Raw genomic sequence first — 25,384 nt, 5'->3', positions numbered from 1 at the left:
CTGCAAAAGGTTATATAAACTCGGGGTCTACACCAGTACTCTAGATAAGCTTTGTATTGTATTAATCCATGTTACTTTTAATATTGCTTATTAAAAGTAACTGATTTTACTACACTTAATGTTAGTTTTTTTTCTGCCTTATGCCTCGTATTTAATGAGCTGCCAACCACTACAAGGAGACCTACACTGTAGCCTACAGATAACCAACAGAAAAGCCAATTTATTTATTTACAATATAGACATATATAGACACCCACTTCCTTAAACATATCTGTATAAGTGATGAATGATAATGTTAACTCTTCAGTGTTCTAAGGAACAATACCCGCCTACTACATATTATAAGCATATGAGCATTCGGTGCCTTGTATATAGTAAACCTTGGCAACTGATGTTTGTAGCGGTGTCTGTACCGATAAATAACCATGAATTACCTTAATGGATCGTGGGAGTGCATCTCAATAGGCCGTGGGGTACCACCTGCCCCCCCTCTAGTTAGTGCATCGATAAAGCCACGGACCACGGCACTCCTACGTGCAGTTCCAAACTCATCCAGGGTGTACCTGTCAGAAACACATAAACAAGCCACAATGAATGAACTTATTTGCTGATGTAATAATTAACAAGTACTGTGCCCAAACAATATGATTATCTGATTTAACACTAAACACTGGTCTAATTTATCATGTGCACCAATGTATGTTACCGCTTAAAAAAAAACAAAAAAAAACAACTCATTGAAAATGGCCTTGAAAACAAAAACGAAAAAAACCTTTTAACAAAATCTCTGCAATTTCTCTGCGAAGGTCACCAAATATGACGTTACACCAATTTTACAAATCTAAGACCTTTATTTATGTAAGGTGCAAATTGACAATAAACACAGATATTTTTCAATCGCTCTGTTTTAGGAGACGCAGGGGGAGTGATGAGCACAGACAGTAAATCCATTTGCACATTTATCACATAACAAGGACAAGCTAAATTACTCACATCATCCCCTTAGTAATTCCACCGCTTACTTATCCATTCTGCAGCACCTTTATAAAAGATCAGAATTTAGCAAACCCGAACCCCACTGTACTTTTGTTATCACTGCATCAGGTTTACAAGCTGCTTTTGTTGTGGATGATAGCTTTATAAAAAAAAAAAAAAAAAAAAGGGACCAAAATAATCACTGTAAAGTAAAGCTATGAATCATGATGGAACCAGCCAACGCACTGGAACAAAAGCACGCGTAGTTTATAATCCATGAATAATGTTCATGTTGATACGATACAATGTAACAACCTTCTGGAATTCAACGATCGGCAAATGCACACAAATAGCTTGTGATGGCTTTTAAAGTGCCAATTTTATGATTTTACCAACATGAAAAAATATCTCAATATTCCCTCAAATGTTTGATTTACAAGCTACTCTGCAATTTACTAAGCTGCCATTATTGATCCAGTAAAGCCTTTTTACATGAATGTGAAGTGTTTAACTTGATATTTAGGGTGTCTCAGAATCAAAGCAGAGCTGAACAGCTATTATTAGTGATTTGTAACGTTGGATGTGATTAAACAGAATGCATATCCAGACAGGTCATGGATCAGGACGCACGCCCCATGGGCTCTGTTCTTTCCTTGGCTTCAGAAGAAAATTTACACTGTATACCGTATTGGCTGAAGCCTTGCTGCACCCGCAAGGTGTCATTAAAGTTTAAAAAACAATTACAAGACCTCTATACTAAACAAAGTTATCCAATGACATTAATGACTATCACAGGGTCTTTACATTAGAAAATGCAGTAGAAGGAATAACCTACGATTCAAAGGGGTGCCAGAAGTTGTAACAGATCTCATGATCTGCCTGAACTTTTAACAAAATTGCTACCCAACATGATGATTGACATGTAGGAACTAGAAAAAGCCCACAGAGAATTCAGGGATAAGCCCCAGTAGAGAGTCACCTTGAGATAGAATATTAAGGCTCCACACCATTATCTTGCCAAGAAGGTCCACAATTCAGCTTTAAACCCAGAAGGTTCCTTCTACCAAGAAAGGGTTAAAGTTGTATTCCTTACGGTACTCGCCCCTGTGAATTTGGCAAGGTGAAAAGGACTTGGCCACTCACCTCTGGTTCAATACGGACTGGTTTTCTATATCCCCTCATTGTGGAGCAGACTAATAATTCCGAACATGCAGCCTTCCTTCACTAAACCATGAGTACACCAAGTGGGTATTCACAATTATTCTGCATATTAGTTGTCCCGTCCGTCCCTCTGACTCCCTCTCACACTTTCCCTTCCCTTTAATTCTCCCCATTTCCCCTCCCCCATACTGCACCCCTCCGACTTCACCTTGGGGATGGAATGATGGGGAGGTGAAGGTTTTTTCTTTGACCATCACTAGATGCATTATTAGCAGGAAAAATCTACTCCAATCAGCTTGGTTCTCCTGCTCAAGCTTAATATACCTGACAACTTTACATTGCATATAAATAATCCTACATTGAGGACTACCTTCACACTACAGGCTACAAACCTAATAATGCTCATTTAATTAACTGTTCCAAGTAGAAATGTAGGATTCCTTCTTTTTGCTATTACTTACAGATTATTCAGATGTAGTTGATAATAGTATTTCTTTACTGTTGTGGGTTAACAATCAACGTTATATTTTAGGACTTGTTTACACCTCTCCCATACTTTTCCTTCCCAATGATCCGTATCTCTCATCTCCAACCATACTACTCCTCCCCATCGCATGTTTTCTTTACTCTTCCAATCCCTAATCTTTTTCCTCCAATTCCTCCTTCACACCACCTCTTCTCCAAGGAGGACTATTTGTTATATACTTCTAACAGTATTATTGGCCATCAGGACCCACTCCACTTAGTTTGAAGGGCCTGCTTTATTCCTTATTTAAAAATATACAAAGTTTACACCTTAAAAAGTTTTCTAACGTAACATTTTCTATACGAAACTCACTTGTTCGAATCCCAATCAGTTTGCAATGGGGGCAGGGGAGAATAGATTCCACTTTTGCGTACTAATTTTATCCTCCTACCTAGCTTGACTAACTCAGTTGCCCACAGGTTGGACTGTTCCTTTAACCTGTGGCTGCTCATTGCCTGAACTCTAATTAAATAGCCTCTCCTTTGCTCCAGTCTAAAATTATTAGTGCCCTCACTCCTCTCTATCTTTTCTTCTTTCTCTCCTCCTCTCCACCCCCCCCCCCCTCCTCCAGAAGACCAGTCTACATTCAACAGAATTGCCAAAGGTGACAGACAATGGAATATTAAAAAAAATAGCACAAAAAGCAGTCAATAATAAGATCATATCCAACATGACCAACCGAACTGTCAAAACGGACAAGCTACGTTTCCAATACCCAATATCCCTTAAAATTTGTCATTTTCTACAAGGCATGCACCGCTCATGAGGCAAAGAGTCTACAGTCTGTCTCATACTCTATTCTACAGAGTTACAGGCCTCAGCCTCTAATAAAACAAGGAGGATATTCCCCTTCACAAAAGCATCCACTTGCAAGCTAAAACAGACAGCCACAGTAACAATATTGGCTTTGCGACTTTTCTGAATTAGTAATACACAAACTTGCCCAACTTTCTCTCAATAGATACAATCTTGAGCACACAAATATCAGACTCACACAAATGGGATCACTGATGTAATACTCATGAATCTCAGCGTTAAGACATTGAGGCACGCATTGCCCATAATAAATAATCCTAAACTATGGTATTATCCTAACTGCAAGGTATTCCTTGTCTAAATGACGTAGACTCGCTGCTTTTCATCAGCTACACAAACCCCAAATGTGCAGAATGTTCTAAGAGTAAGTGCTATTGTATTTGAATGCATCAATGATGTATATTTGCTGGGCTACATAGTTTTCCATGGTTGGAACAAGCAAAATGATGTTTCCACTTGTAGTTGTTGCTATGGATACAGATTTTGCTGATTCTACCTCTAAGAGGACGGGCTACATGGAGCAGATCACAATAGTGCTTCTACACTTGTAAAGTCAGTTTTCCCCAAACTTATAAACTATACATTAGTAGTGGAGCAGTGTTAGAGATCCCTGAGCAGAATGACACTTAGATAGCAGTATAACACTAAGAGCTGGACTTGGTGAGGGACACCATCATTATATTAATTATCATATCAATTCTTTCAAATATTGACCTTGAACCCACTTCTCTGAGACATTATTATGAGCTTGTACATATTTCTGTTTTGCAAAAAATGTATGAGGTTTCCAGGAAACGTCGTGAAAGATGGATAATGACCAATAGGTTTCTAGAATATAAATACAGAAAAATGTATGTGAAATATTTCAGTAATTCCAGATACAGGTCAGTTACCTTGATACAAAAACAAGCTTTACTACATGAATTCTCTGAAACTGACTTTAGCAGTTCCACTGATAATCTTATGTAGCAAGGACAATGTGTTATAGAATTTCTGAACATAACATGCTACTGCCATCTTGTGGTGAAATGCTATATAGGCCAGGAAAATACAGGAATAACACACAATTATAACAGCTACCTGACGAAGATAGCTTATTTGTACACTGAAATTTAAAGTTGATATTTGTGTGCTACATGAAAAAACAGGCAGTATTTAACTTATGTGCAAAACAGAATACTAATTTGCACCCCTTGCATTGTTACATGGTTTTGTCCAGGAGACTGAAATAAGAAGTTTCTCAAGTTAAGATCTTTAATGAATCAGGCCCTTTGCCTTACTTTCCTTAATGATTTAGGCACAAAGAAAGGAGTAAATGCTCTCCTGGACAAACCATGTTATAATACAAGGGTTACAAATTAGTTTATTATTTTGCACATAAGTTAAATACTGGCTGTTTTTTCATGTAGCACACAAATACTTGATAGTCTAATTTGTACACTGAAATTTAAAAGTTGTTCTAGGACATGCCCAATCTGAACTATAAATATGTCCCCACATTTTAAAAATTTACTTCCCCCTCCAATGCAACATGGTTTTGCCCAGGTGCAGTCACTCCTTTTTTATGCTTTGCTCTCCTTAATGACTCAGGCCCTTTGTGTGTTTGTTCAAGATCTGTTTGTTGTGTGAACCTTAATATTTTGAACATAGGAGAGTTTGTTTCTTTGAAAACATATTTGCATTTAAAAGCAAAAACCAGACAAGACTTGAAAGTAAAAGTATGTGTGTGTATTTACGTTTTTCTTTTAAATCCACTGACTGAAAATGGAAGAGATGAACTTTACCAGCATTTTAGAAGCAAAGAAAATGCTTCCAAATCACTAAAAAAAAAATAATAAAAAAAAAAATGCCCATGTGGTCAAGTACTTAATATGCATATATTAAAAACGCGGCAGAGATACCATATAGAGATTAATGGATGTGGAAAGAAGGGATAATGGTGTTGAAGTCGAATAATTGGATGAAGCTAAACTGTTTAATATGTGTTTACTGTGTGATTGCGATTAGTACGCTACGTCATACCTGTGTTAATGACGCAATCGCACAGGTAAACAGCACATACACTTACATTCACACCTATATTTGTTAATAGGACACATTTATTGAAGTTCCAACCCATATTGAATTATTAATAAATGAATTAGAAATTATTTATGCATAGATAAAACCACAGTAAAGGTATTTATGGTTCAGATCTTCAGAAATGTAAGGAATTTGGTCTCATATTAATCCATATTTTACCAGCAGAAATCCAGTATCAACAGAGGAGTGATTGCACATAGCGATCGCTAGTTATGAATAGTATGAAATTAATACTCTGTTTATGGGTCAGTTTAAACTGTTTTTTCGGTGGGAAAACGCATATGCAACAGTTAGAGTGAGTTACTCCCACCTTTGGAAAGAGGATCGAGTGATCTACAACCAGGAGTCTACTGAAACATCATAAACCCTGGACCAATGAAGAACTTTCGTAGTGTTAACCGTGTATACCTGAGACATCATCATAGTTTTTTTCTAAACCAAACGGTATATAAACTGGCCTCTGTTACAGTAACAGTCTCTTTTCCAATAGAGATCAGCTTTGACGACTGTTCCTGGATCCAGGGTGCGCTGTGTATGTATCGGTTATACTTTGTAACATTCTTATTGTATTTTGCTGCTTATTGCTATTAAATCTCTTCTGTGCTTTGTAACCACACTGACCCCATCGGACAATCGTTATTGGTGACAACAAATACGGACTTAACAATAGGATTTCTGTTGTTACAGTAAAATATGTGTTCTACATAGCACAGTGTGACATAGTTCTTTGTGCCTGGTGGTGAAATGTCAGTTATTTATGTGATATTTTTTACGTGCCACAAAAATAAAAAAAAAATAAAAAAAACCCAAAGAATAGGAATGACAATAATTATTTGGGGATTGTATTAAAACAGTTTTGAATATCCCATCCCGTTCTGACTTTCACAATACTTTAGTAGGTCCATATTGGTTCGGAAACAATTAGCTTTATGCGATAAAATAGTAACAGTTGCTGTAACCCATAACAACCAGACATTAGCTTTCATTAGGATGACTAAATAAGACTACTAAAAGGTAAAATCTAATTGGTTGCTATAGATTACAACAAACAAATGTTCTTTGTTATTAAATAAACTACATTAACTTTTTTCAAAGCCAGTTTGACATACCCTGGCTGGGTGGGTTGGTGTAACAACATTGAGATGAATATGCAGCAATTGTGTTTCAATTGATGTTTAAGGTACCACTGTAAATAATACTTTACTTACTTGTAGAGGACAGGCCTGTCCTGCAGAGCTTCCATCGCCTGAGACAGAATAGGAGAAATGTCACACGATTCTTGAGTCAATGTTCTGCACTCATCTGTCATGAAGCAAGCATTGCAATAATGTAACTGTATGTCCATCACACAACACTTTCATGTGACAAAGCGAGATCGCTGCTTACCAAACAAAGCGCCATATTGTACAGGAGCGACATCCCTACTCTCCAAACATAAGTAATGACATGATCCTCAACACCAGTTTAAAACTGCAGATCATCATCATCATCAACATTTAATTATATAGCGCCAGCAAATTCCGTAGCGCTTTACAATTGGGAACAAACATTAATAAGACAATACTGGGTAATACATACAGACAGAGAGGTAAGAGAACCCTGCTCACAAGCTTACAATCTATAGGACAATGGGAGTTAGAAACACAAGGGCATGTGCTACATCATATTGCACAATGGACCAGCCAGACTGCAAAGGTAAAAGTACTGAGTGGGCTGTGTGTTGTGCAGATACCGGTTATATTATTATTATCATCAACATTTATTTATATAGTGCCACTAATTCCGCAGCGCTGTACAGAGAACTCATTCACATCAGTCCCTGCCCCATTGGGGCTTACAGTCTAAATTCTCTAACATACACAGACAGACACACAGACATAGACACTAGGGTTATTGAACTCATGACCCCAGTGCTGTAAGGCCACTGTAACCAATGAGTTCAATTACAGAGATCTTTTCATAAGCAATCTTGACTCAACAATGTGTACATGCACAGCAATAGAAATTGGTTATGTTTGATTTATTGATCATGAGCAGAAGAGAGATCAAATAATAACTGATTATTCAATCTGACCACAAACATATCAATACAACAATTTTAAGTACCGGGCAATCAAAATGATTACACTTGTCTCACCAGATTCCTGAAATCTCTTAGATTAGATCACATCATTTTAAGATCTTTCATACACCGCACACATGTGCATAAATTGTAAAGATCTCATTGAATATAATGACACGGGGGTTGTGTGTATCTAACCAATAAAAAAGATAAGTAAGGGTAGATTTACTAAACTGTGGGTTTGAAAAAGTAGAGATGTTCCCTATAGCAACCAATCGGATTCTAGTTATCATTTTGTAGAATGTATTAAATAAATGATAACTAGAATCCGATTGGTTGCTTTAGGCAACATCTCCAATTTTTCAAACCCACAGATTAGTAATTATACCCCATAGAGTCTTACATTTACTAAATAGTCCACTTTTCACTTTACATAAAAATAGCAAGTTATGATGCAGGGAAAACACTCACTTTGAGCCCAGCGATACAGACGCTCATAAGAGGTTTCTTGGAGTAAAGCCATCTGCTCCATAATTTCAAGCCTGAACAATAACAGCACAGAATCATTACTATTACAGACAATTAAACCACTCATGTATCCTTTCCAAAGGGGAGAAGACACATACACAAAGAACATATCTGCTTCAAATAGTAGTTGTAATACATATAGAAATTCCTCTATAATGTTCAAAAGGCTCAAACTTGTGTGCAGCTGTTTATTCCTCACTGCCAAACACTGGAAACAAGTTAAACAAATCAATGAAAATAAAACATGAATTACTATTTCTATGTGGAGTGATACAATAAATATGAATAAGGCAACATACAGTATTATGTAACTCTGTAAATTGAGTGGGTCATGATATAAACAAATGACATAATTACATGAAACAGGATAGCTTTGCCCAAATGAGCTTACAATCTAAGAGGTGTGGGGTACACTTATTATTTAAACAGTGCCACAATATTATGTAGCACTATATAGATAATATTTGTCATTCACAATCAGTCCCTGCCCCATTGGGGCTCACAGAAATGCCAGCATGAACAGATCTGATCATTACACGGATTCTGATCAGCCAATGTAACCACCAGCTGGACATATTTTTGACCTTTCCAATCAAATCTTATTACAATTCAAGCAGGAAAGTCCAAATATTGGGGTCCACACATGCTGCAATGTGAGCTGGTTTGGTCAAAAACAGCAAAAATCACTCAACGCATAGTAGTGCGAGTGGTTTGCTTAAGGGTTCACAATCATTTCTCTATAGTAGGTCACAGGGGTAGCAGTGTTCTTCAAAGTCTACAGTCACATTCAGGAGAGCTCCATTGCTAATTGTCATTGCTGAAATACAAATACTAGGCCTGGCAGGCTTTTATTCTGAATTTGCAGTCAAATTGTACGGTGCGTGTTATATATGTTAAACACAAAGAGGAGAGCTCCATTTCTACATTGCCAATTGTCATTGCTGAAATAGAAATTATAGGGCTGGCTGGCTTGGTCTAAATCTGCAGTTACATTTTACTGTACCATAGCTCACTCAGAAACAGGAGGGGTGACATTGTTGGTGTCACTCTCCAGTCTCAGTCATGATTAAACTAATCCCTCTACCTCATGTGCTAAAGCCTATGTTCAAGTGCATAGTGGTTTTAAGTCAGTGAAACAAAAATGTAAAAAAAAAAAGCTTCCACCTTTTTAAAGAAAAACAAACAAACGCTCTAATAAAGGTGAAGTTTACTGTAGAAAAACATAAAATTGCCCAGATGCCGTTCTACCCGAAATATTACAAAGTATACCAGCATCAGGTAGCTCCCTTCTCTTAGCTAGATTTCAGCACCTGCAATCTACACTATCATCATATTCACCCTCCTCATTGTGTACATGTTCCTCAAACAATACTAATTCATCCCCGATGGAATCCACCATCACAGAAGTCTGTGTACTTTGATGTAATGCCGATAATGGCCTTCCTCATGGAATTTGTAGTTCATTTTATGGCAGAGCGGTCACGATTTTTGGGCAATTCTTTTAGACCAGACCAAATGTCAAAATGTTGTGCTCACTCATCTGCATCACCACTGGGTGTCTTGGGAAAGCTTAGTTTTTTCCTAGAAGCAGTTGCCAGAGAAACTGAAGGAGGAGATGTCGTTGTGTCATGTACCACTTGAGCTGTGAGCCTGCTGACTAGGAGCTCATTGCATCTCTTGTGATCTGGGACAAAGGGAAATAAAGACATAGCTCTAGGATCAAGCACAATTGCCAAAATGTAGTGATCCAATTTCAAGATACCGATAACTCTTGGATCCTGGCGAAGCGAATTAAGTACTTAATCTACAATTACAATATAGTTAGCGGATTTGCTTTGTTTCATTTCCTCCTTCAATTTCTCTAGCTGCTTCTCAAAAAGTCTAATTAGGGTATTCACTTGACTCAAGCTAACAGTGTCTGGACTCTAGTCCAGCGAAGTAGTCACCTGTGAAGAAAGTACATTTCCCCTCAAATTCTATTCTTCTTGCAGCTCCTGCATTCTCCTACATGGTGTTGCACAATTCCGAAAATTACCCTAAATATTTCGGGACACAGACAGCATCTCCTGCATGTCATTGTCATTTTTAAAAAAGTTCTGTACCACCAAGTTGATTGTATGAGCAAAACAGGGAATGTGATGGAATCCCCCCACCCCCCCTGTAATGCTCTAACAATATTGGTGGCGTTATCAGAAATCACATATCCTCAGGAGAGTCCAAGCAGGATAAGCCATGTTGCAACGACATCCCTTAGTTTTTCAAACAGATTGTCAGCAGTATTACCTCTGACCTGCGCCTTGTCTCGTCTCTGATAACCACGTCTTACTCCCGCCTTCAAGACTTCCCCCGTGCTGTTCCCCACTTATGGAATTCCCTACCACGCTCAATCAGACTTTCCCACAGCCTTCAAATCTTTAGATGCTCTTTGAAAGCCCATCTCGTTTTTTAGAGGTGACCTTATCCTCGATAACACTATTCACACTAATGCACCCTCACAACTATCACAATCTCCACTCTGAGCCAAACTCGCTCCTCTTGTTTCAGCTGTGCCCTCTTCCCTTTAGAATGTAAGCTCTCTAATGAGGAGGGTCCTCCATACCATTTGTTTTCATGTCTCCATTCATTTTGTCTGCCTTGTCTATTCTTGTTTTACGTATGTCTTGTTTTATGTGTGTCTTTGTCTTCCCTACTGTACAGCGCCGTGGAGCCTTACAAATCTATGATGATGATGATAATTATTATTATTATTATTATTAATATGCCTCTTAGTGAAGCAGATGATACAGAGTAGCCTGCCTCTGAAAAATGTGACCTACTTGGGTAGATGCTGCTGCTGTTCCTGCTGGTGAAGGTAAATCACCAATCCAGTGGGCTGTCACAGTTATATAATCTTTAGTTTGCCCAGTTCTGCTTGTCCACATATCTGTGGTTAAGTGTACAGTGGGTAGAATGGCATTTTGTAGCCCAATAATTACATTTTTATGAACCTTCTGGTAAGAGGTAAGGAATAGTTTTTCTAGTAAAATGGTGTTGTGATGGAATTTGGTAACGGGGACACAAGATCTCAAGTAATTGGCTAACACCAGCTGCATTAATAGTGGATATTGGATGCAGGTCTAATACTTGGGTTCAAGATCCACCCCCAGAAGCAGCAGCAGTGGGCCTAACGTTCAAGAATTCTTCTGAGGAGTTCTGGATAAGGGAGGAGTCATCTCACCTTAAAAACTTGGGTGCAGGACTAACTCCGATCACTTGTGAGGATATTGATGATGAAGGTGTTGGGGGTGTAGATTGCAGGTGCTGGGATCTAGCTGAAAGAAGGGAGGTAGATGATGCTGGACTGCTTGTTATTTTTTTAGCATAAATTTCTGATTTTCCCAAGAGCTTTCAATGAGCTTTCTTCAAATGGCGTAACATGGATGAGGATCCTATATGGTTAAGGTCCCTACCTCTACTGACTGTGGCTTTACAAACGCTACAAATGGCTAGACAACTGTTGTCAGGATTTGGGTAAAATAATTCCACACATAAGAGGTGTATTTTTTGGTCTTATGCCCAGGCATGACAATGGCCTTCTTCTTATCACTGGCAAGAACTGCTGCAATCTTAGTTTGAAAGTGTATGAAAATAATATTGTGACCTGTTAGGTGGTCAAAATTGAATGCAAATGACTTGAAAATTACTGTTATTTAGGTTAATGATAATGTAGGAACAAAAAAAAAAAAAAAAAGAGCAAAATTATGTGATTTTAGCAGATCCAAAACCAAAACCATTTCACAGGGGTCAGTGAGCATCCCTAATTAACAACTACCTGGAGGCACAAAGCAGCAGTGTACCTATGATTACCAACTACCTGGAGCCAGAAACTAGCACAGTGTCTGTAATACCAACTACCGGGAGGCACAAAGCAGCAGTGTACCTATGATTACCAACTACCTGGAGCCAGAAACTAGCACAGTGTCTGTAATACCAACTACCGGGAGGCACAAAGCAGCAGTGTACCTATGATTACCAACTACCTTGAGCCAGAAACTAGCACAGTGTCTGTAATACCAACCTACCTGGAGGCAGAAGGCAGCAGTGTACCTATGATTACCAACTACCTGGAGCCAGAAACTAGTACAGTGTCTGTAATACAAACTATCTGGAGGCAGAAGGCAGCAGTGTACCTATGATTCCCGAGTACCTGGAGCCAGGAGCTAGCGCTGTGTCTGTAATACCAACTACCTGGAGGCACAAAGCAGCAGTGTACCTATGATTACCAACTACCTGGAGCCAGGAGCTAGCGCTGTGTCTGTGGTTACCAACTGCTTGGAATCAGGAAGTATCACTGTACCTGTAATTACCAACTGCTAGGAACTGGCAGTCTACATGTGGTTGTGGGATACCTGGAGCAGGAACTAGCACAGTACCTGTATCCACTGACTACCTGTAGTCAAGGGGCCCCTGAGCCTGAATCGCCACCAACATCTACAAATGTATCAAGTGTAATCACCACCTCTTGGACTGTAAATTTGTTTGGGCAGTGTCATCTTCACCTTCTAGTTAAGGTCATTGTACATGATTTGTCTAGATCATGGTCCCATCAGTGTGCAGTGTTGGTTACCCATGTTCATGCTTTAGAAATAAGAGAGAATAAGAATAATAGAACAGTAATACATTTATTTTAGCAATTTTAAAACAACACTTACCCTGCAGTTTGCTGGTTTGTGCGCAGAAGCACTTTTACATCATTGTGAATTTGTTTAACTTTTCCCAATACCTTGAAAAAATCCTTCAAAATTTACAAAGAAAATTAGATCGTAGTAGACAAACAAAACAAAAAACACATCAATAATGTATGTATGTTTTCAAATTCACATAACGTTTTACTGTACCCCTACACAATTACATCAACAGTACTTGTAATGTACTTGTTTAAAACAGATGTGAAGAAAAACGCACATTGCAAGCGTACAAGAGAACTTATATATATCGGGCCTGATTTATTAAGGAAAGTAAGGCAAAAAAATGAGTATATTTTGTCCTGGACAAACCATGTTACAATGCAAGGGGTGCAAACTAGTTTATTATTATGCACATATGATAAATACTGGCTATTTGTCCATGTAGCACACAAATACTTGATAGCTTTATTTGTATACTGAAATTCAAAGTTGATCTAGATTCTAGAACATACCAAATATAAATCTGCCATCACATTTTAAATTTGCCTCCCCCTCCCGTGCAACATGGTTTTGTCAAGGTGCAATGTTACTCCTTTTTTTCTTTCCTTAATGAATCAGGCCCATTGTGTCATTACATACCAATTACATTTCACACTGCATTTCAATATGTGCAAATGTGTCCCCCTAGCGCATACATTGATGTACACCTATATTGCGTTTTTGGAAACTGCCCCTCTACGGCTACATTTGAGGGATGGCGGGTCCTGCTGCAAATTGTTGAACGTGTAAAAACATTATTTCTAAGTAAAAGGCCTACATAAGACAACCCAGTTCATCAAACTAAATTTAAACTGTGTAACCTGTAATAAAAAAACCAAAAAAAAACCAGTCCCTTTGAAGCAAGAAAAAGGGTCTGTGCCACTTGTGAGTCTGGGAATACCCAAGTTCATGAGCACTTAATGAGCTATGGACTTAATAGTCTCGGTACAGCACACTCTCTGCATTATTGGAAGTAGAGGGCTAGCAGCAAAGGACACCTACCAGTGTAGAGGAGGTACTGGGTGCATCCAGCACACAAGATAAATGAAGAATAATAAATACACAAAAGGACCAAGAGGTGATATGCTGACATCTCTCCAACCCGGAGACCGGAACTGGAACCAGAGGTCCCGAAGCTCTGGAAGGGTTCGAATGACCCCAGAAAGAGAGTGTTGCCTCCTGGACGTCCCAGGAAGCCAAGCATAACAGGGAAGCTGCCTCCCTGGGATCTGGCTCCCAACTACCTGGAGCAAAATTCAGCTCAGAGGTGATGCTAGACCCCATTTGGTCGGGTGATCTTAAGACTCCCTGACCCATGGATTCAGCATACACATCTACAGAGACATGGACACAGGTTTCAAGCTGGCAAAGGTAAGTCACATATAGAGAAAAAGGAGAACAGAAATAGTTACTGGATCATCAGCTCTGCAGTGCAATACTGGACAGACCCCTAACAAAAGGCTGTATTTACTAATATATATAGTTTTTGGCAAAGCAATATAGTACTAGAACCTACAACTTTAAGAACAGAGAGCAAAGCGGAAGAACCCTGTAAGGTATAATAATTACCTCGGTTAAGGGACCTTCACAGGTTCCACGGAGGAGGCTAATTTCATCAGACGTAAGCTGAAACTTTGCTAGGAACGCATTTGCAACTTGAGCTCGAATCTCTAGTCGTTGACTGCATAGAAAAAAAAATCAAGTTATTTCAATCAGCATCCAGAAGAAACGATTATTTTGGATTATCTCCACCTTAAACAATGTAAAAAACACAGACGTTTTATGTAAAAAAAGCTAAAAACACAAACAAAAACAAAAAAGAAAACACTCCACAAAAAATTAAAAAAACATAACTAAATCAGACATGTGGAATTAATAAATGGACGTTTTAAATAGGGGCAGGTTAATTTCTTCTTTGAGCAATCATGACAAAATTAAAAGGTTGCTAAGATGTGTCCTCGTCAGTACTGTCAGACTAATTGTATTTTCTCATTAGCCTGTTACTGCGGAATGTAGGTATGTAATGGTTTAATAATGTCAAACTACATAACCAAACTACTCATCAAGTGCTAGAACACTGATAACGAAAGATTACCCTCCTGTGTATTCTGTTAAATATTATACTCCGACAGGCTTTTAAAATGACGTTACACTTGAAACATGTTTAATGAAAATTGTCTGCCAGAAAAACAAACAGATCAAGCAATCAAAGTAAATTTATGTCAAAACAAACCTGAAAAGACTAAAGAGAGGAAAGGTCATTGATGAAGGACATTAAACGCATAAGGGAACCTACTTGTCCCCATAGCGCTTTTCAAGGTGCCTGCCCACATCACATGTTTGGAGAAACTCACTTGTAAGCAATCTGCGCCTAGTTTTTTCAGGTTGGTGGACTCTCCGTGTGTGGGGTGGAACTATTATTTTGTCTATTATTCATTCACGCTTAACATGCGTCTCCAAAAAACCTGCTCATTTTAGTCTTATAACTTGAATTAACCATGAAAATGAGAGTATATAGGGAATAGCAGGACTGGCGGGAAGTGTTCCAGCAAACAGTGCACATAGATGGAGCAGAGGGTGCTGTAATATAGTATAGGGAGGAGACCAGACCTCACAGGTAGCAGAGAATTCAAGGCCTCTACCAGAAAACAGGACACGACCCTGTACATGTGCCACTTACACTCCATTACCACATTTAAACTGCCCATAAAGGCCCTGTAAAGACGTCTACACACACTAGGTGGCAGTAAAACATCACCTGTAGTCTACGGTCTGATCTTCACTACATTCCTTGTCAGGAGCAAGTGAAGCAGCTTAAAATATAGTTCTCAAATGGTAACAGTATAACATGAAATGTAAATCACACCAACATATTGTGTGAATATCATGGGATGTGCTTAAACTGCTCAAACTTTACGCAACTTTATTACTGTTTCTACTGCAAAATCAGAGATAGAACAACGTCTCTCAACGATGAGGATGAGACAGAAATAATAAAGGGTTTGTTCAGACATACACTCTGGAAAATGGGTAAAAACATATGAAAAGCAATGAACGCATTAAAAGAACTTAACTGTGTTTTCATGCATTGTTCTTTTTACACTACAACTAACTGTACTGATGGCATGGGCAAATGCATTGAAACATAGGCGCACCAAGTTCAAAATTTGTAAATGCAGCATTAAAATTTGCGAACGCAATGGAGTGAACAAGCCCATAAGAAACAATCTTGAACAGTTTGGTACAGGTGGTAGCGGATGAGAAGCACATTAAGATTCATGTGATTGAGCACTAAGATTCTGATTTTAAGTGATTTCAGAGTTAAATATTCTGTTGAAAATATAAAGACATTACAATAAAAAAGTTCTCTTAGTAGTTGGCTTCTTTTATGTACAAAGTTCATGAGTGTGTGCTTAGAGATGTGGAACGTATAGAAGTGTACCACTCTGGCTCATAATTATGCGTATAAAAATGAAGGGGGAACAAAAGTTCCATTGAAAACTTAAGACAGGCCCCAGGAAGACAAAGGTAACAGATCATGGGAATGTTCCATTGCACAGTCCCACTTTCTGATCTCAGGAGGGCCCTAATGAAGCTCTATTCCCCGGTCTCTCTCGTCTCCATAGAAACCAGATTCCGCTGCCAGTGCCCTCATGCTGGTAAGAAAATGACGGTCCATTATCTTTTGAAAAAGAGTACAACAGAGAACCGTTCTTTAAGAATACAATGGAGAGCAAAATAACTTAATTAATTTACTATTGCTTATTATTAATGTTGTAAGGTTAATTTTTATTATTTTTGCTTATGAGTAAAAACCCTGTTGATACTTTAAAGCAGAAAAATGAGGGAAATTACACCATATGAGGAAGGAACACAGAACGTACAGGAGAACATTAATGAAACCCAGTACGATAGCGTTAATAATCTGGGGCAAAATAACTGCTGCTCACTTGCTGCAATATATTGTTTTGTCACGGAATAGGCAATTTTTGTGGCTCCTTAGTGCAAACTGCAGCATTTCTAAGCCTATAGGTCTCAATTACTGAGCAAATTGCACTGAACCACAGCAACTAGCCATACACTTGCTTTAATTGTTTAAATGTACACTATACAGACAAAAAGCTTTCTGACACTCTAGATGGTGTGGTGGGGTGTATGAGCAGGAGGATCAATGAGAAGTCACTGTGTGCGTGAATTCTGCTGCTCATTGGTCGTTCTGCTCATACACCCCCAGCGCACCATCTAAAACGTCAGCAAGCCATCCGGTTTTTGTCTAGGACTGAGGCGCTAACCACAGAGCCCCAGAAAAATGGTTGCACGCGGAGCAGACCCCTGGGCTCCATGATGGGGTAGGAGCTAATTAGCATCAGGCCATTATGCAGCTTTAAATGCAATTACTTGGATTTGGGGCACAATGGGGATTATTTACCACATGCAAATGGATCTTGTATAAGCTAGTAAACATAAGCAAATGTCTGGTTGTTAAGGGTTACTGCATTTACATATTAAAACTATACAACTCCCAAACGTACATGTGAACCAGACATTTGCTAACTTATACAATACCCATCAAAGTTATTTGCTTATTCACTGCTATGGGTTTCCACACATTTACATTCTATTACTACATAACCCCTATGTTAAAAATAAACGTTTTAAAAGAGTAACCCTGGTATTGGGTCAGTTTTCTGTCACAACTATGGCAGCACTTGTTGTGCACTTATTATACTTTAGAAATGTAACCCACTGCTGTCCTTTGTTTACCTCCACACAAAAATAATCCACACTAAGAAAACAGTGTCTACATTCAGTGATAAGGACACTGTTGCCTGTGCTCCAATAAGGAGGTGGTTATATGTGACAGACAGCACATGATCTTGTAAAGACCTCTGGGTTACTTGTCCATCCCACGTTCAGTGGTGAGCGCTATCTCCGCCCTGCCAGTTGGACAGGGTAGGATCTGAATCACAGACTAATCCGGACAAGCTGAGTAAATAAGAGGAGACACAGCTCTGTAGTCCCTGTATGTAATCCATTGTTTGCAGGAACAAGCTCCTTGTATTAATTGCAACAATCATTGTGTACATATGGAAAGCCGGAATCAGTAAAATTAATTATGGGAAACATAAAAGGTCAGATACTTCTGTCCTCTCTTTGCAGACATAAAACAAAATGACAAGTTTTGAACATACAATGACCCCACCAGGCCAGTCCCATTCACAATTCAAAAACATACATGTAGAGCTAAACTCAAGGTCTGCTCACAGGGAATTGATCTTTCCGATTACGTTATCACAGGTTTTTGTTCAAGACAGGATGCAACGGGAAAACACACACGTCTATTTCTACAGGTATAGGAACATTACATGTGAAGGAAGCATCTCAAAACCTCAACCTCAATCTAAACTCTACAGAGGGTAAAAGTCACCACTTGTGCGGTTTCCATCTCCTAGAACATGAGGACTTTCCTTGAAGAGTCACAAAAGAGAAAGCGGATGTAGATCTTGTTGTACCAAATAGGGATTGAATGCATGAAGCAGTGTCAGGAGCCGTGGCGGCCGCGGGCACCACCGCCACTCACTGCCCCTGGTTCCTGGTGTCCCGGTCATCACATCCGGTTTCACGGCCCTGACCGTTGCCAGGGCAACGGCCGGACGCCGAAATCAGTACCATCGCGCCCCGGCCACTCAGTACAGTCAGACGCGTGCGCTACAGCCTGCGGCTAATTAGGGTTTAATGTAATTACTCTAGCCTGTGTGTTGTTTCAGGGCCATGCCCTGATTGGTTGGCTCCAGTATATAAGGCAGGAGGGCTTAGCCTCCCTGCCGGTTATAGCGTCCTATTTCCAGTACTGATGCCTGCTCCTGTGCTATTGTTTGGTGTTGAACCATTGCATTGATTACTTGTGTATGACCTATTGCCTGTACCCGGATTTTGAACCTTTGCCTGTGACCCTGACCTATTGCCTGTACCCGGATTCTGAACCATTGCCTGTCCCCGGATTCTGAACCATTGCCGGTGATCCTGACCCTGCTGGTACCCGACATCTCCTCCGGTGCTCCATCCAGTCCGCAGATCTCTGCCCTGCCTCTGTTCCGTGTGCTACCTCCTGTACCTGAGCGCGGCGTGTGAGTATAAACTTATACTAATCTGAGCTTAAGTCCTGGGGGCATCTGAGTACCTGTGAGCATAACCAGTCTCTACGGGAAAGGCGGCTGCTAAAAGTGAAGACCTCTTCTACTAGTTCATGCCGCACTGGTTGCCGTAACAAGCAGATTCCTAATGCATGGAGATCTGCAGAAGGTCAGAACCAGGTCCTTCATTGTAATGTCTGCAACAGGCTGAGAAAGACATATTTATACTTATTTGGGTTCTGCGGGGTAAACCTTGGTTGCAACATGCAATAAGTATAGGTCATGCGCCAAGTCTAGCTAGACTAAGATAACAGGTAACTGTACAGGGTCTCCTCAGAACTGTAACTAAAGTAGAAATGTGTTTATATCCCATAAACATAAGTGATATTCTACAACTACTTTACATGAAAGGACTACTACACACAAAACCTAAGTTGTTTCGGTATGAAATGATATTGAATAATACACACAAATATACACAAGTGTTTCCACACGAAGACAAAACTCAGTATTTAAATTGAAACTGTAAGTTATTGACAATTGGTAGATGCAACTGTAGGCTTTTCATTTGGTATTAAGAAGTCTAATGTGCACCAACAAAACATTCCCCACACCATTATACCACCATCACCTGCCCACTGTAACCTCAGTTTTCTGTTTTTAGCTGTCAAGAGTGGAACTCATGTGGTCTTCTGCTTCTGTAGCCCATCAACTTACAAGATTCAACACGTTTTGTGTTCAGAGACACTGTTCTGGGTACCACTGTTTTAACACATGGTTATTTGCGTTACTATAACTTTCGGTCAGCTTGAACCAGTCTGGTCCTTCTCCTCTGACCTCTCATTAGCAAGGCATTTCCTACAGAAATATTGCTCACTGGATGTTTTTCCCTTTGTACACCATTCTCTGTAATCTCTAGAGACTGATGTGTGTGAGATCAGCAGTTTCCCAGATACTCAAACCACCCGCCTTGGAGCAATCATTCCAAATGAAAGTCACTGGAATCAAATTTCTTCCCCATTCTGGTGTTTGGTCTGAACAACAACTGAACCTCTTGACCATGTCTGCATGCTTTTACGCATTGAGTTGTTCACACATGATTGGCTGATTAGATATTTAACTTAACAAGTGGGTATACCTAATAAAGTGGCCATTGAGTGTGTGTGTGTATATATAAGTATATATAAACTTATTAATGTTTGATAAAATACAGGGATGCTGCCATTAGTGTCTATTACTCACATTGCATTTGTGTGTAAAGTCACAGCAACCAATTAAAAGATTTCCTTCACTTCAAGTTAATTCTCTCCAATCTCGTTGCCTCTTTGCCACTTTCATCTACACGTCACAACATATCCTCCCATTAGTCGCTTCTTGCCCCACCCTCACCCCCCTTTTCCCCCTTCCCTCTGGAGACGCCACCTCCACCCCCCACTTACACCCATAGATATATTGCTGGTATTCCAGATTTGGAATTAGGACTTGTCAGTTCTGCCAGCAACAGCAGTGAGACAGGTCTTCTGTAGGGATACACTGCCAGCTGTGGGTCACAGATGAAATTACTGAAGACTATCTCAGGAAGATGCTACCAGTCAAGTAGCTGAAATGAAATGTACTTGGGTGTTCAAAGATAAAATGTGGGAGAAATGAGAAACACTGTCTTATGCTGTACATTTTCAGCATGAGAAGGACGTCTGTTATTCTGTTTCAGTGGTTTTTGTTTTGTTTAAAATAAAATTATATTAAAAAAAACAAACCTCAAGACATCCAGAGTTAGTCAGTTGAATTGCAAAGGAAATGACAATGATACCCAAATGAACTATCCCTATGCGCGCATATAATTGGTGAAAGCAATCTTTAAAGTCGTTCTACTGTGCTCTCACCTTTGCCTCATTTTACTTTGTAATAAGTCTCAAGCAATCAAATGAATTAAAGTTTAGATGGAGTAAGCAATTTTCGCTTTCAAGCTTTTTTCCGCATCAATACAGTCTAGTATTTTTATCTGGTGTGAAGCCATGCATACTTTACCATAAACAATTTCCGTAAGTAACAGATAGAATTCTAAGATAGCTGAAAAGATGATAACATCTCTGCAAAGTGTTAATGAAATCTGAGTTCTAGGGATCTGTGCATCTGCAGAACCCTTTAAGTAATCTCTTTTACAAAATTACTTAAAGAAGAGTAAAGAAATGCATATCAATCTGGCCCCAGGATACAATGTAGCATCCCTCACTGCACCATTAACTTCAGTGCACCCTTCATAAAATGACATTGCTATTGCACTGGAGTGCAGTGACAAATGGCAGAATCCAAAAGACACCCAGCACGTGCAATTTAGAAGATCCAGCTCAGCAGAGAACTGGGACTTTCTACTTAATAATCATGAAAGTGGTATAAATAGCACAAATATATAGATGGTTGTTATACCTTTTAACATATCAGACTTGATTAGTGCTATATAAATTGGACTAGACATGCAAAGATGATGTCGTCCAATCTGGTCCACCTGGGCAAAATTAGGTCAATGCAGTAACATCAAAATGACAATTAAAATCTCACCAAAACAGATTAGAAATTATTTGGCAAAATGGGAAAGTTGAAAGCACATTTAACATGACAGTTACGTTCCTTGTACCATGTCAGAACTCAGATATGTGGCCCTTCTAGTTATAATGTGTTACTGTGTAAGGACAGCATAATTGGAGTAATGTCTATTGGTTAATATGGATTGCAGAACAGTAATGATATCTTTTTTAAATAAGCCGGTTATGTCTTTAACTACTATGATTACTCTTATGTCCAGGTGGACACATTAACATGTAATCACAACCAATAAATCTATCCAGCAGAGCTCTCCATTCTCCTTTCTTATATTGGGGCAAACACTACTACTCGCTTTGCTTTCTGGCCACATTTATACCCCATTCATACTGCACCAAAATCCCGGGTTTTTCCCGGGGCGAGCTCAAACGACCCGGGTCTTGGTGCAGTATGAATGGTACAAGTCAAAAATCCCGGGTCTAAAAACCCGGGTCTTCAACCCGGGATTTATCGAGGGGTAATTCTCGGGTCGGACCCGGGTTGCCTGCACTATGAATGGTGCAACCCGGGTTTTTCAACCCGGGTTGCACAGAAAACAAGATGATTGGCTGTCTGCCTGTCTCTGGAGGATTTAAAGCAGGAGAATACAAAGAATGTATATGAAAAGAAGGGCAGTTTACAGAAATTTTATTAATGGCTATTACATACATAAATATACCATTGGGTATACATGATTGGAGATATATAGAGAAGGCATACCATCACTATTGTACTTTTTTATATATATAAATCATGCTAATAGATAGAGTATATTTCCCTTTAAAGGTTACTTGTCCTGATTAAAGTGCAGTGCTGTGTATTTATTTGGGTGTCTGATGTAGCTGATATCCCACATTACAGAGGTACAAAGTCCTGGGAAATACTAGTTGTGTGAAAGGAAGCAAAGTTCAGGTTTTTCTGCCAGGATTTAAACACTGGAGCAGCATCCAGTATTCATTTTTCAGCCAATGAAAACTGCTCTGGTGATGACTCCCACAAATTGCCAGGGCACAGACTTGTGCAGTATGAATGGGGTCAACCCGGGAAATTCCCGGGTCCGAGGTGCAGTATGAATGGTGTTTCTGAGCTGGGACGCTCCGAGCCCCGGAAAAAACCCGGCTTGAAAAACCCAGGATATTGCCGGGGCGGCAGTATGAAAGCGGTATTATTTAACCAGTACGATTTCCCACTTGGCCAATGACACGCATCTAGTGAGGTACAAGATAATGAGGACATACGGCATATACAAATAGAAAGAGGAGGCTGCTGGTAACACAGACTGAAAGGTCCCGAAGACTCCAAACCTCCAGCACTGCGCTCATATCTCCTTCTGAGATGAGCCTTTTGCAGAAACTGCAGAGTTGTGAATGGTGCATTGACATGAAGAAACATCAACTGTACATCTGCCTGTATGAAACACCTGAACTGGTATTAAGAGAGTGGATCACAGAGCTGGACTAATGGAGCTCTTGGGTGGAAAGATTAGATGGGATTACTAATGCAACACAAAAGTATAACCTTTATAACATAATACTAGGTGTACAAATATGCCCTTACCCATAGCAACCAATCAGATGTTTGCTTTTATTTGCTAAACTGCAAGAATTATAGAATCTCACTGGTTGCTACTGGTAAAATCACAGTGGAGGACATTGCACTATATTATTAACTAAACCTGATCAAAAAATCTGAACACTGCAATTCTAATATGGCTTAAGGGCCCCTATGTTTAGTTTTTTATATTCGTCATAGCCAAAAATTTCCAGTAATCCGGATAAAAAGTGTGTTGGATACAAGATAAGTACCATTCTGGCATGGTGTGTATAGTACATGGACAGGCCTCTGGTATTACAATGTATAGTACAAAAGTCAATGGAGTTTACATAATTCCGTAACTCCTTTCCTCATACGGGCTAAAACTCGGAGCGACTATACAATAGCAGAATGACATGCCTGAAACTCTCTCGATTCCAAGCTTTTCCAAATCAGAAAGGACTGTTCCCTTAGGAACTGTGAGGATAACTGCTAATTATTCATGGAAGAGAAAAATTAAAAAGTATTCCACGTATTCAAATTTAGCAATGGAATGAAAAATTATTTTTAAACCTGTGAAAACAGCAATGTATAGTGTAACTAGCACTTCTTTAAAAGGGTAGACTGTGATTAATGCTCTTTCCAATAATCCACAGGCTGTGTGCACCTTTTATGCTGTGACAACCATAAAAACAGCACCACAGATAATCAGACCAGACCCCATTATGAAATTAATATCTATCCCATAGACGGTGATAGTCTTCAAATCGATACAGAGAATCCTGACACCACAAACCCAGACACGATCACACCGATGGTCTGTTCCCCGACAGACTCTTGAGACCCACTGCTTGGAATACACACTTCAAAGGATTCCATGAATGAAGATGCTGGACGCCTACAATTATGTCACTTTGATGGGAAACTGTATTAATGTTGCTGTTAAGGTGTTAATTTAAGGAGGCGCTGGCTCTACAATGTACTTTTACAAAGGCTTGTAGATTCATGGAACCCTTTGAAAGGTGTATTCCAAGCAGTCGGTGTCAAGAGTCTGTTGGGGAACACACCATCGGTGTGATCGTGTTGGGGTGTGCGGTGTCGGGTTTCTCAGCATCATATTCATGTACCCAACCCCCCATAGATATCACCACATTAATAGGCACAGATCAGACAATCATAAAGAAAAGCAAAGCAATTAACCATAGGAGCGTGTACATAATAACAGGACATCAGCCAGCTATAGGGGGAAGGTAACACCAGTTAGAAGCCAGGAGTGTGTGTATGATGAGGCCGGGGAATGGTGGGGAGCAACACTGATTACATGTATAGCAGACTGTATATGGAATGAGAATAGCACCATTTCAGCTGCCTCCTGACACACAACAAGGACTAGACATAGTCCTGATGAGAGTCCAGGGGTATAAATCCGACCATAGCTGACCATATAACGGCACTTATTAGTAAGAGCTCCCACACAGTGCCACCAATATCTCTAGTAAACAAGGACACTCTGCAGATAACACTATTTTTATATTAGATTGATCATGATACACAAAGCACCATGTCAAAACAAAATGAAAATTCCAGCAGCATTTCACACATCATTAAAAATAAAAGTAAAGAAATTACTGATTCACTTCTCTCGTAATTCAAAACTCAAATTTGCACAGGTGAGGAATACTACATCAAACCCCACACAATCCCCACACAATGAGCCCGATTAATTAATGAAGTAAGGCAAAACAATGAGTTCTCCTGGACAAAACCATTGTTACATTACAATGGGTGCAAATTAGTTTATTATTTTGCACACAAGTTAAATACTGGCTGTTTTTTCTTGTAGCACACAAATACTTGATAGCTTATTTTACGCTGAAATTTAAAGTTGATCTAGGACATGCTCTATCCAAACTATAAATCTGTTATCACATTTTGAATTTACCTTCCCTTCCAATGCAACATGGTTTTGCCAAGGTGCAAAGTTATGCATTTTTTTTGCTTTACTTTCCTTAATGAATCAGGCCCCTTTGCGTTCACTGACAACACCTGTCTAACAAGTCAGTGGATCACCTATCAATTGTTTTTGTAAATATAAAAGCCCCACCTCTCGCATGGTCCTACAGCAAGACACACAAACACACACACACACACACACACACACACACACACAAGGTACAAAATAAAGATAAAAAATAGTACTTCAAAACAAGGCAGGGATATGGTTATAGAGAGCCACAATTGTGGGGGAAGTTACAAGATCATTGCAAAGACATTGAACATC

The 25,384-nt window shown here is 39.4% G+C and overlaps 1 protein-coding gene across 1 annotated transcript in view; it reads right to left on the bottom strand.

Moving 5' to 3' along the window:
* The window catches only part of COG6 (component of oligomeric golgi complex 6), an 82,161-nt gene that overhangs the window by 37,941 nt on the left and 18,836 nt on the right, over positions 1-25,384 (bottom strand). The window contains exons 5-9 of the mRNA XM_075199039.1: positions 14,426-14,537; positions 12,842-12,924; positions 8,094-8,164; positions 6,769-6,862; positions 435-563 (exon numbers count right to left, since the gene is read on the bottom strand). Of these exons, the coding sequence (XP_075055140.1) occupies positions 435-563; positions 6,769-6,862; positions 8,094-8,164; positions 12,842-12,924; positions 14,426-14,537 (489 nt within the window). The remainder of the gene's footprint in view (positions 1-434; positions 564-6,768; positions 6,863-8,093; positions 8,165-12,841; positions 12,925-14,425; positions 14,538-25,384) is intronic.

This window comes from Mixophyes fleayi, chromosome 2 (assembly GCF_038048845.1).
Source record: "Mixophyes fleayi isolate aMixFle1 chromosome 2, aMixFle1.hap1, whole genome shotgun sequence".
In the NCBI taxonomy this organism is placed as follows: domain Eukaryota; kingdom Metazoa; phylum Chordata; class Amphibia; order Anura; family Limnodynastidae; genus Mixophyes; species Mixophyes fleayi.
This window is presented reverse-complemented; position numbering and strand designations above follow the sequence as displayed.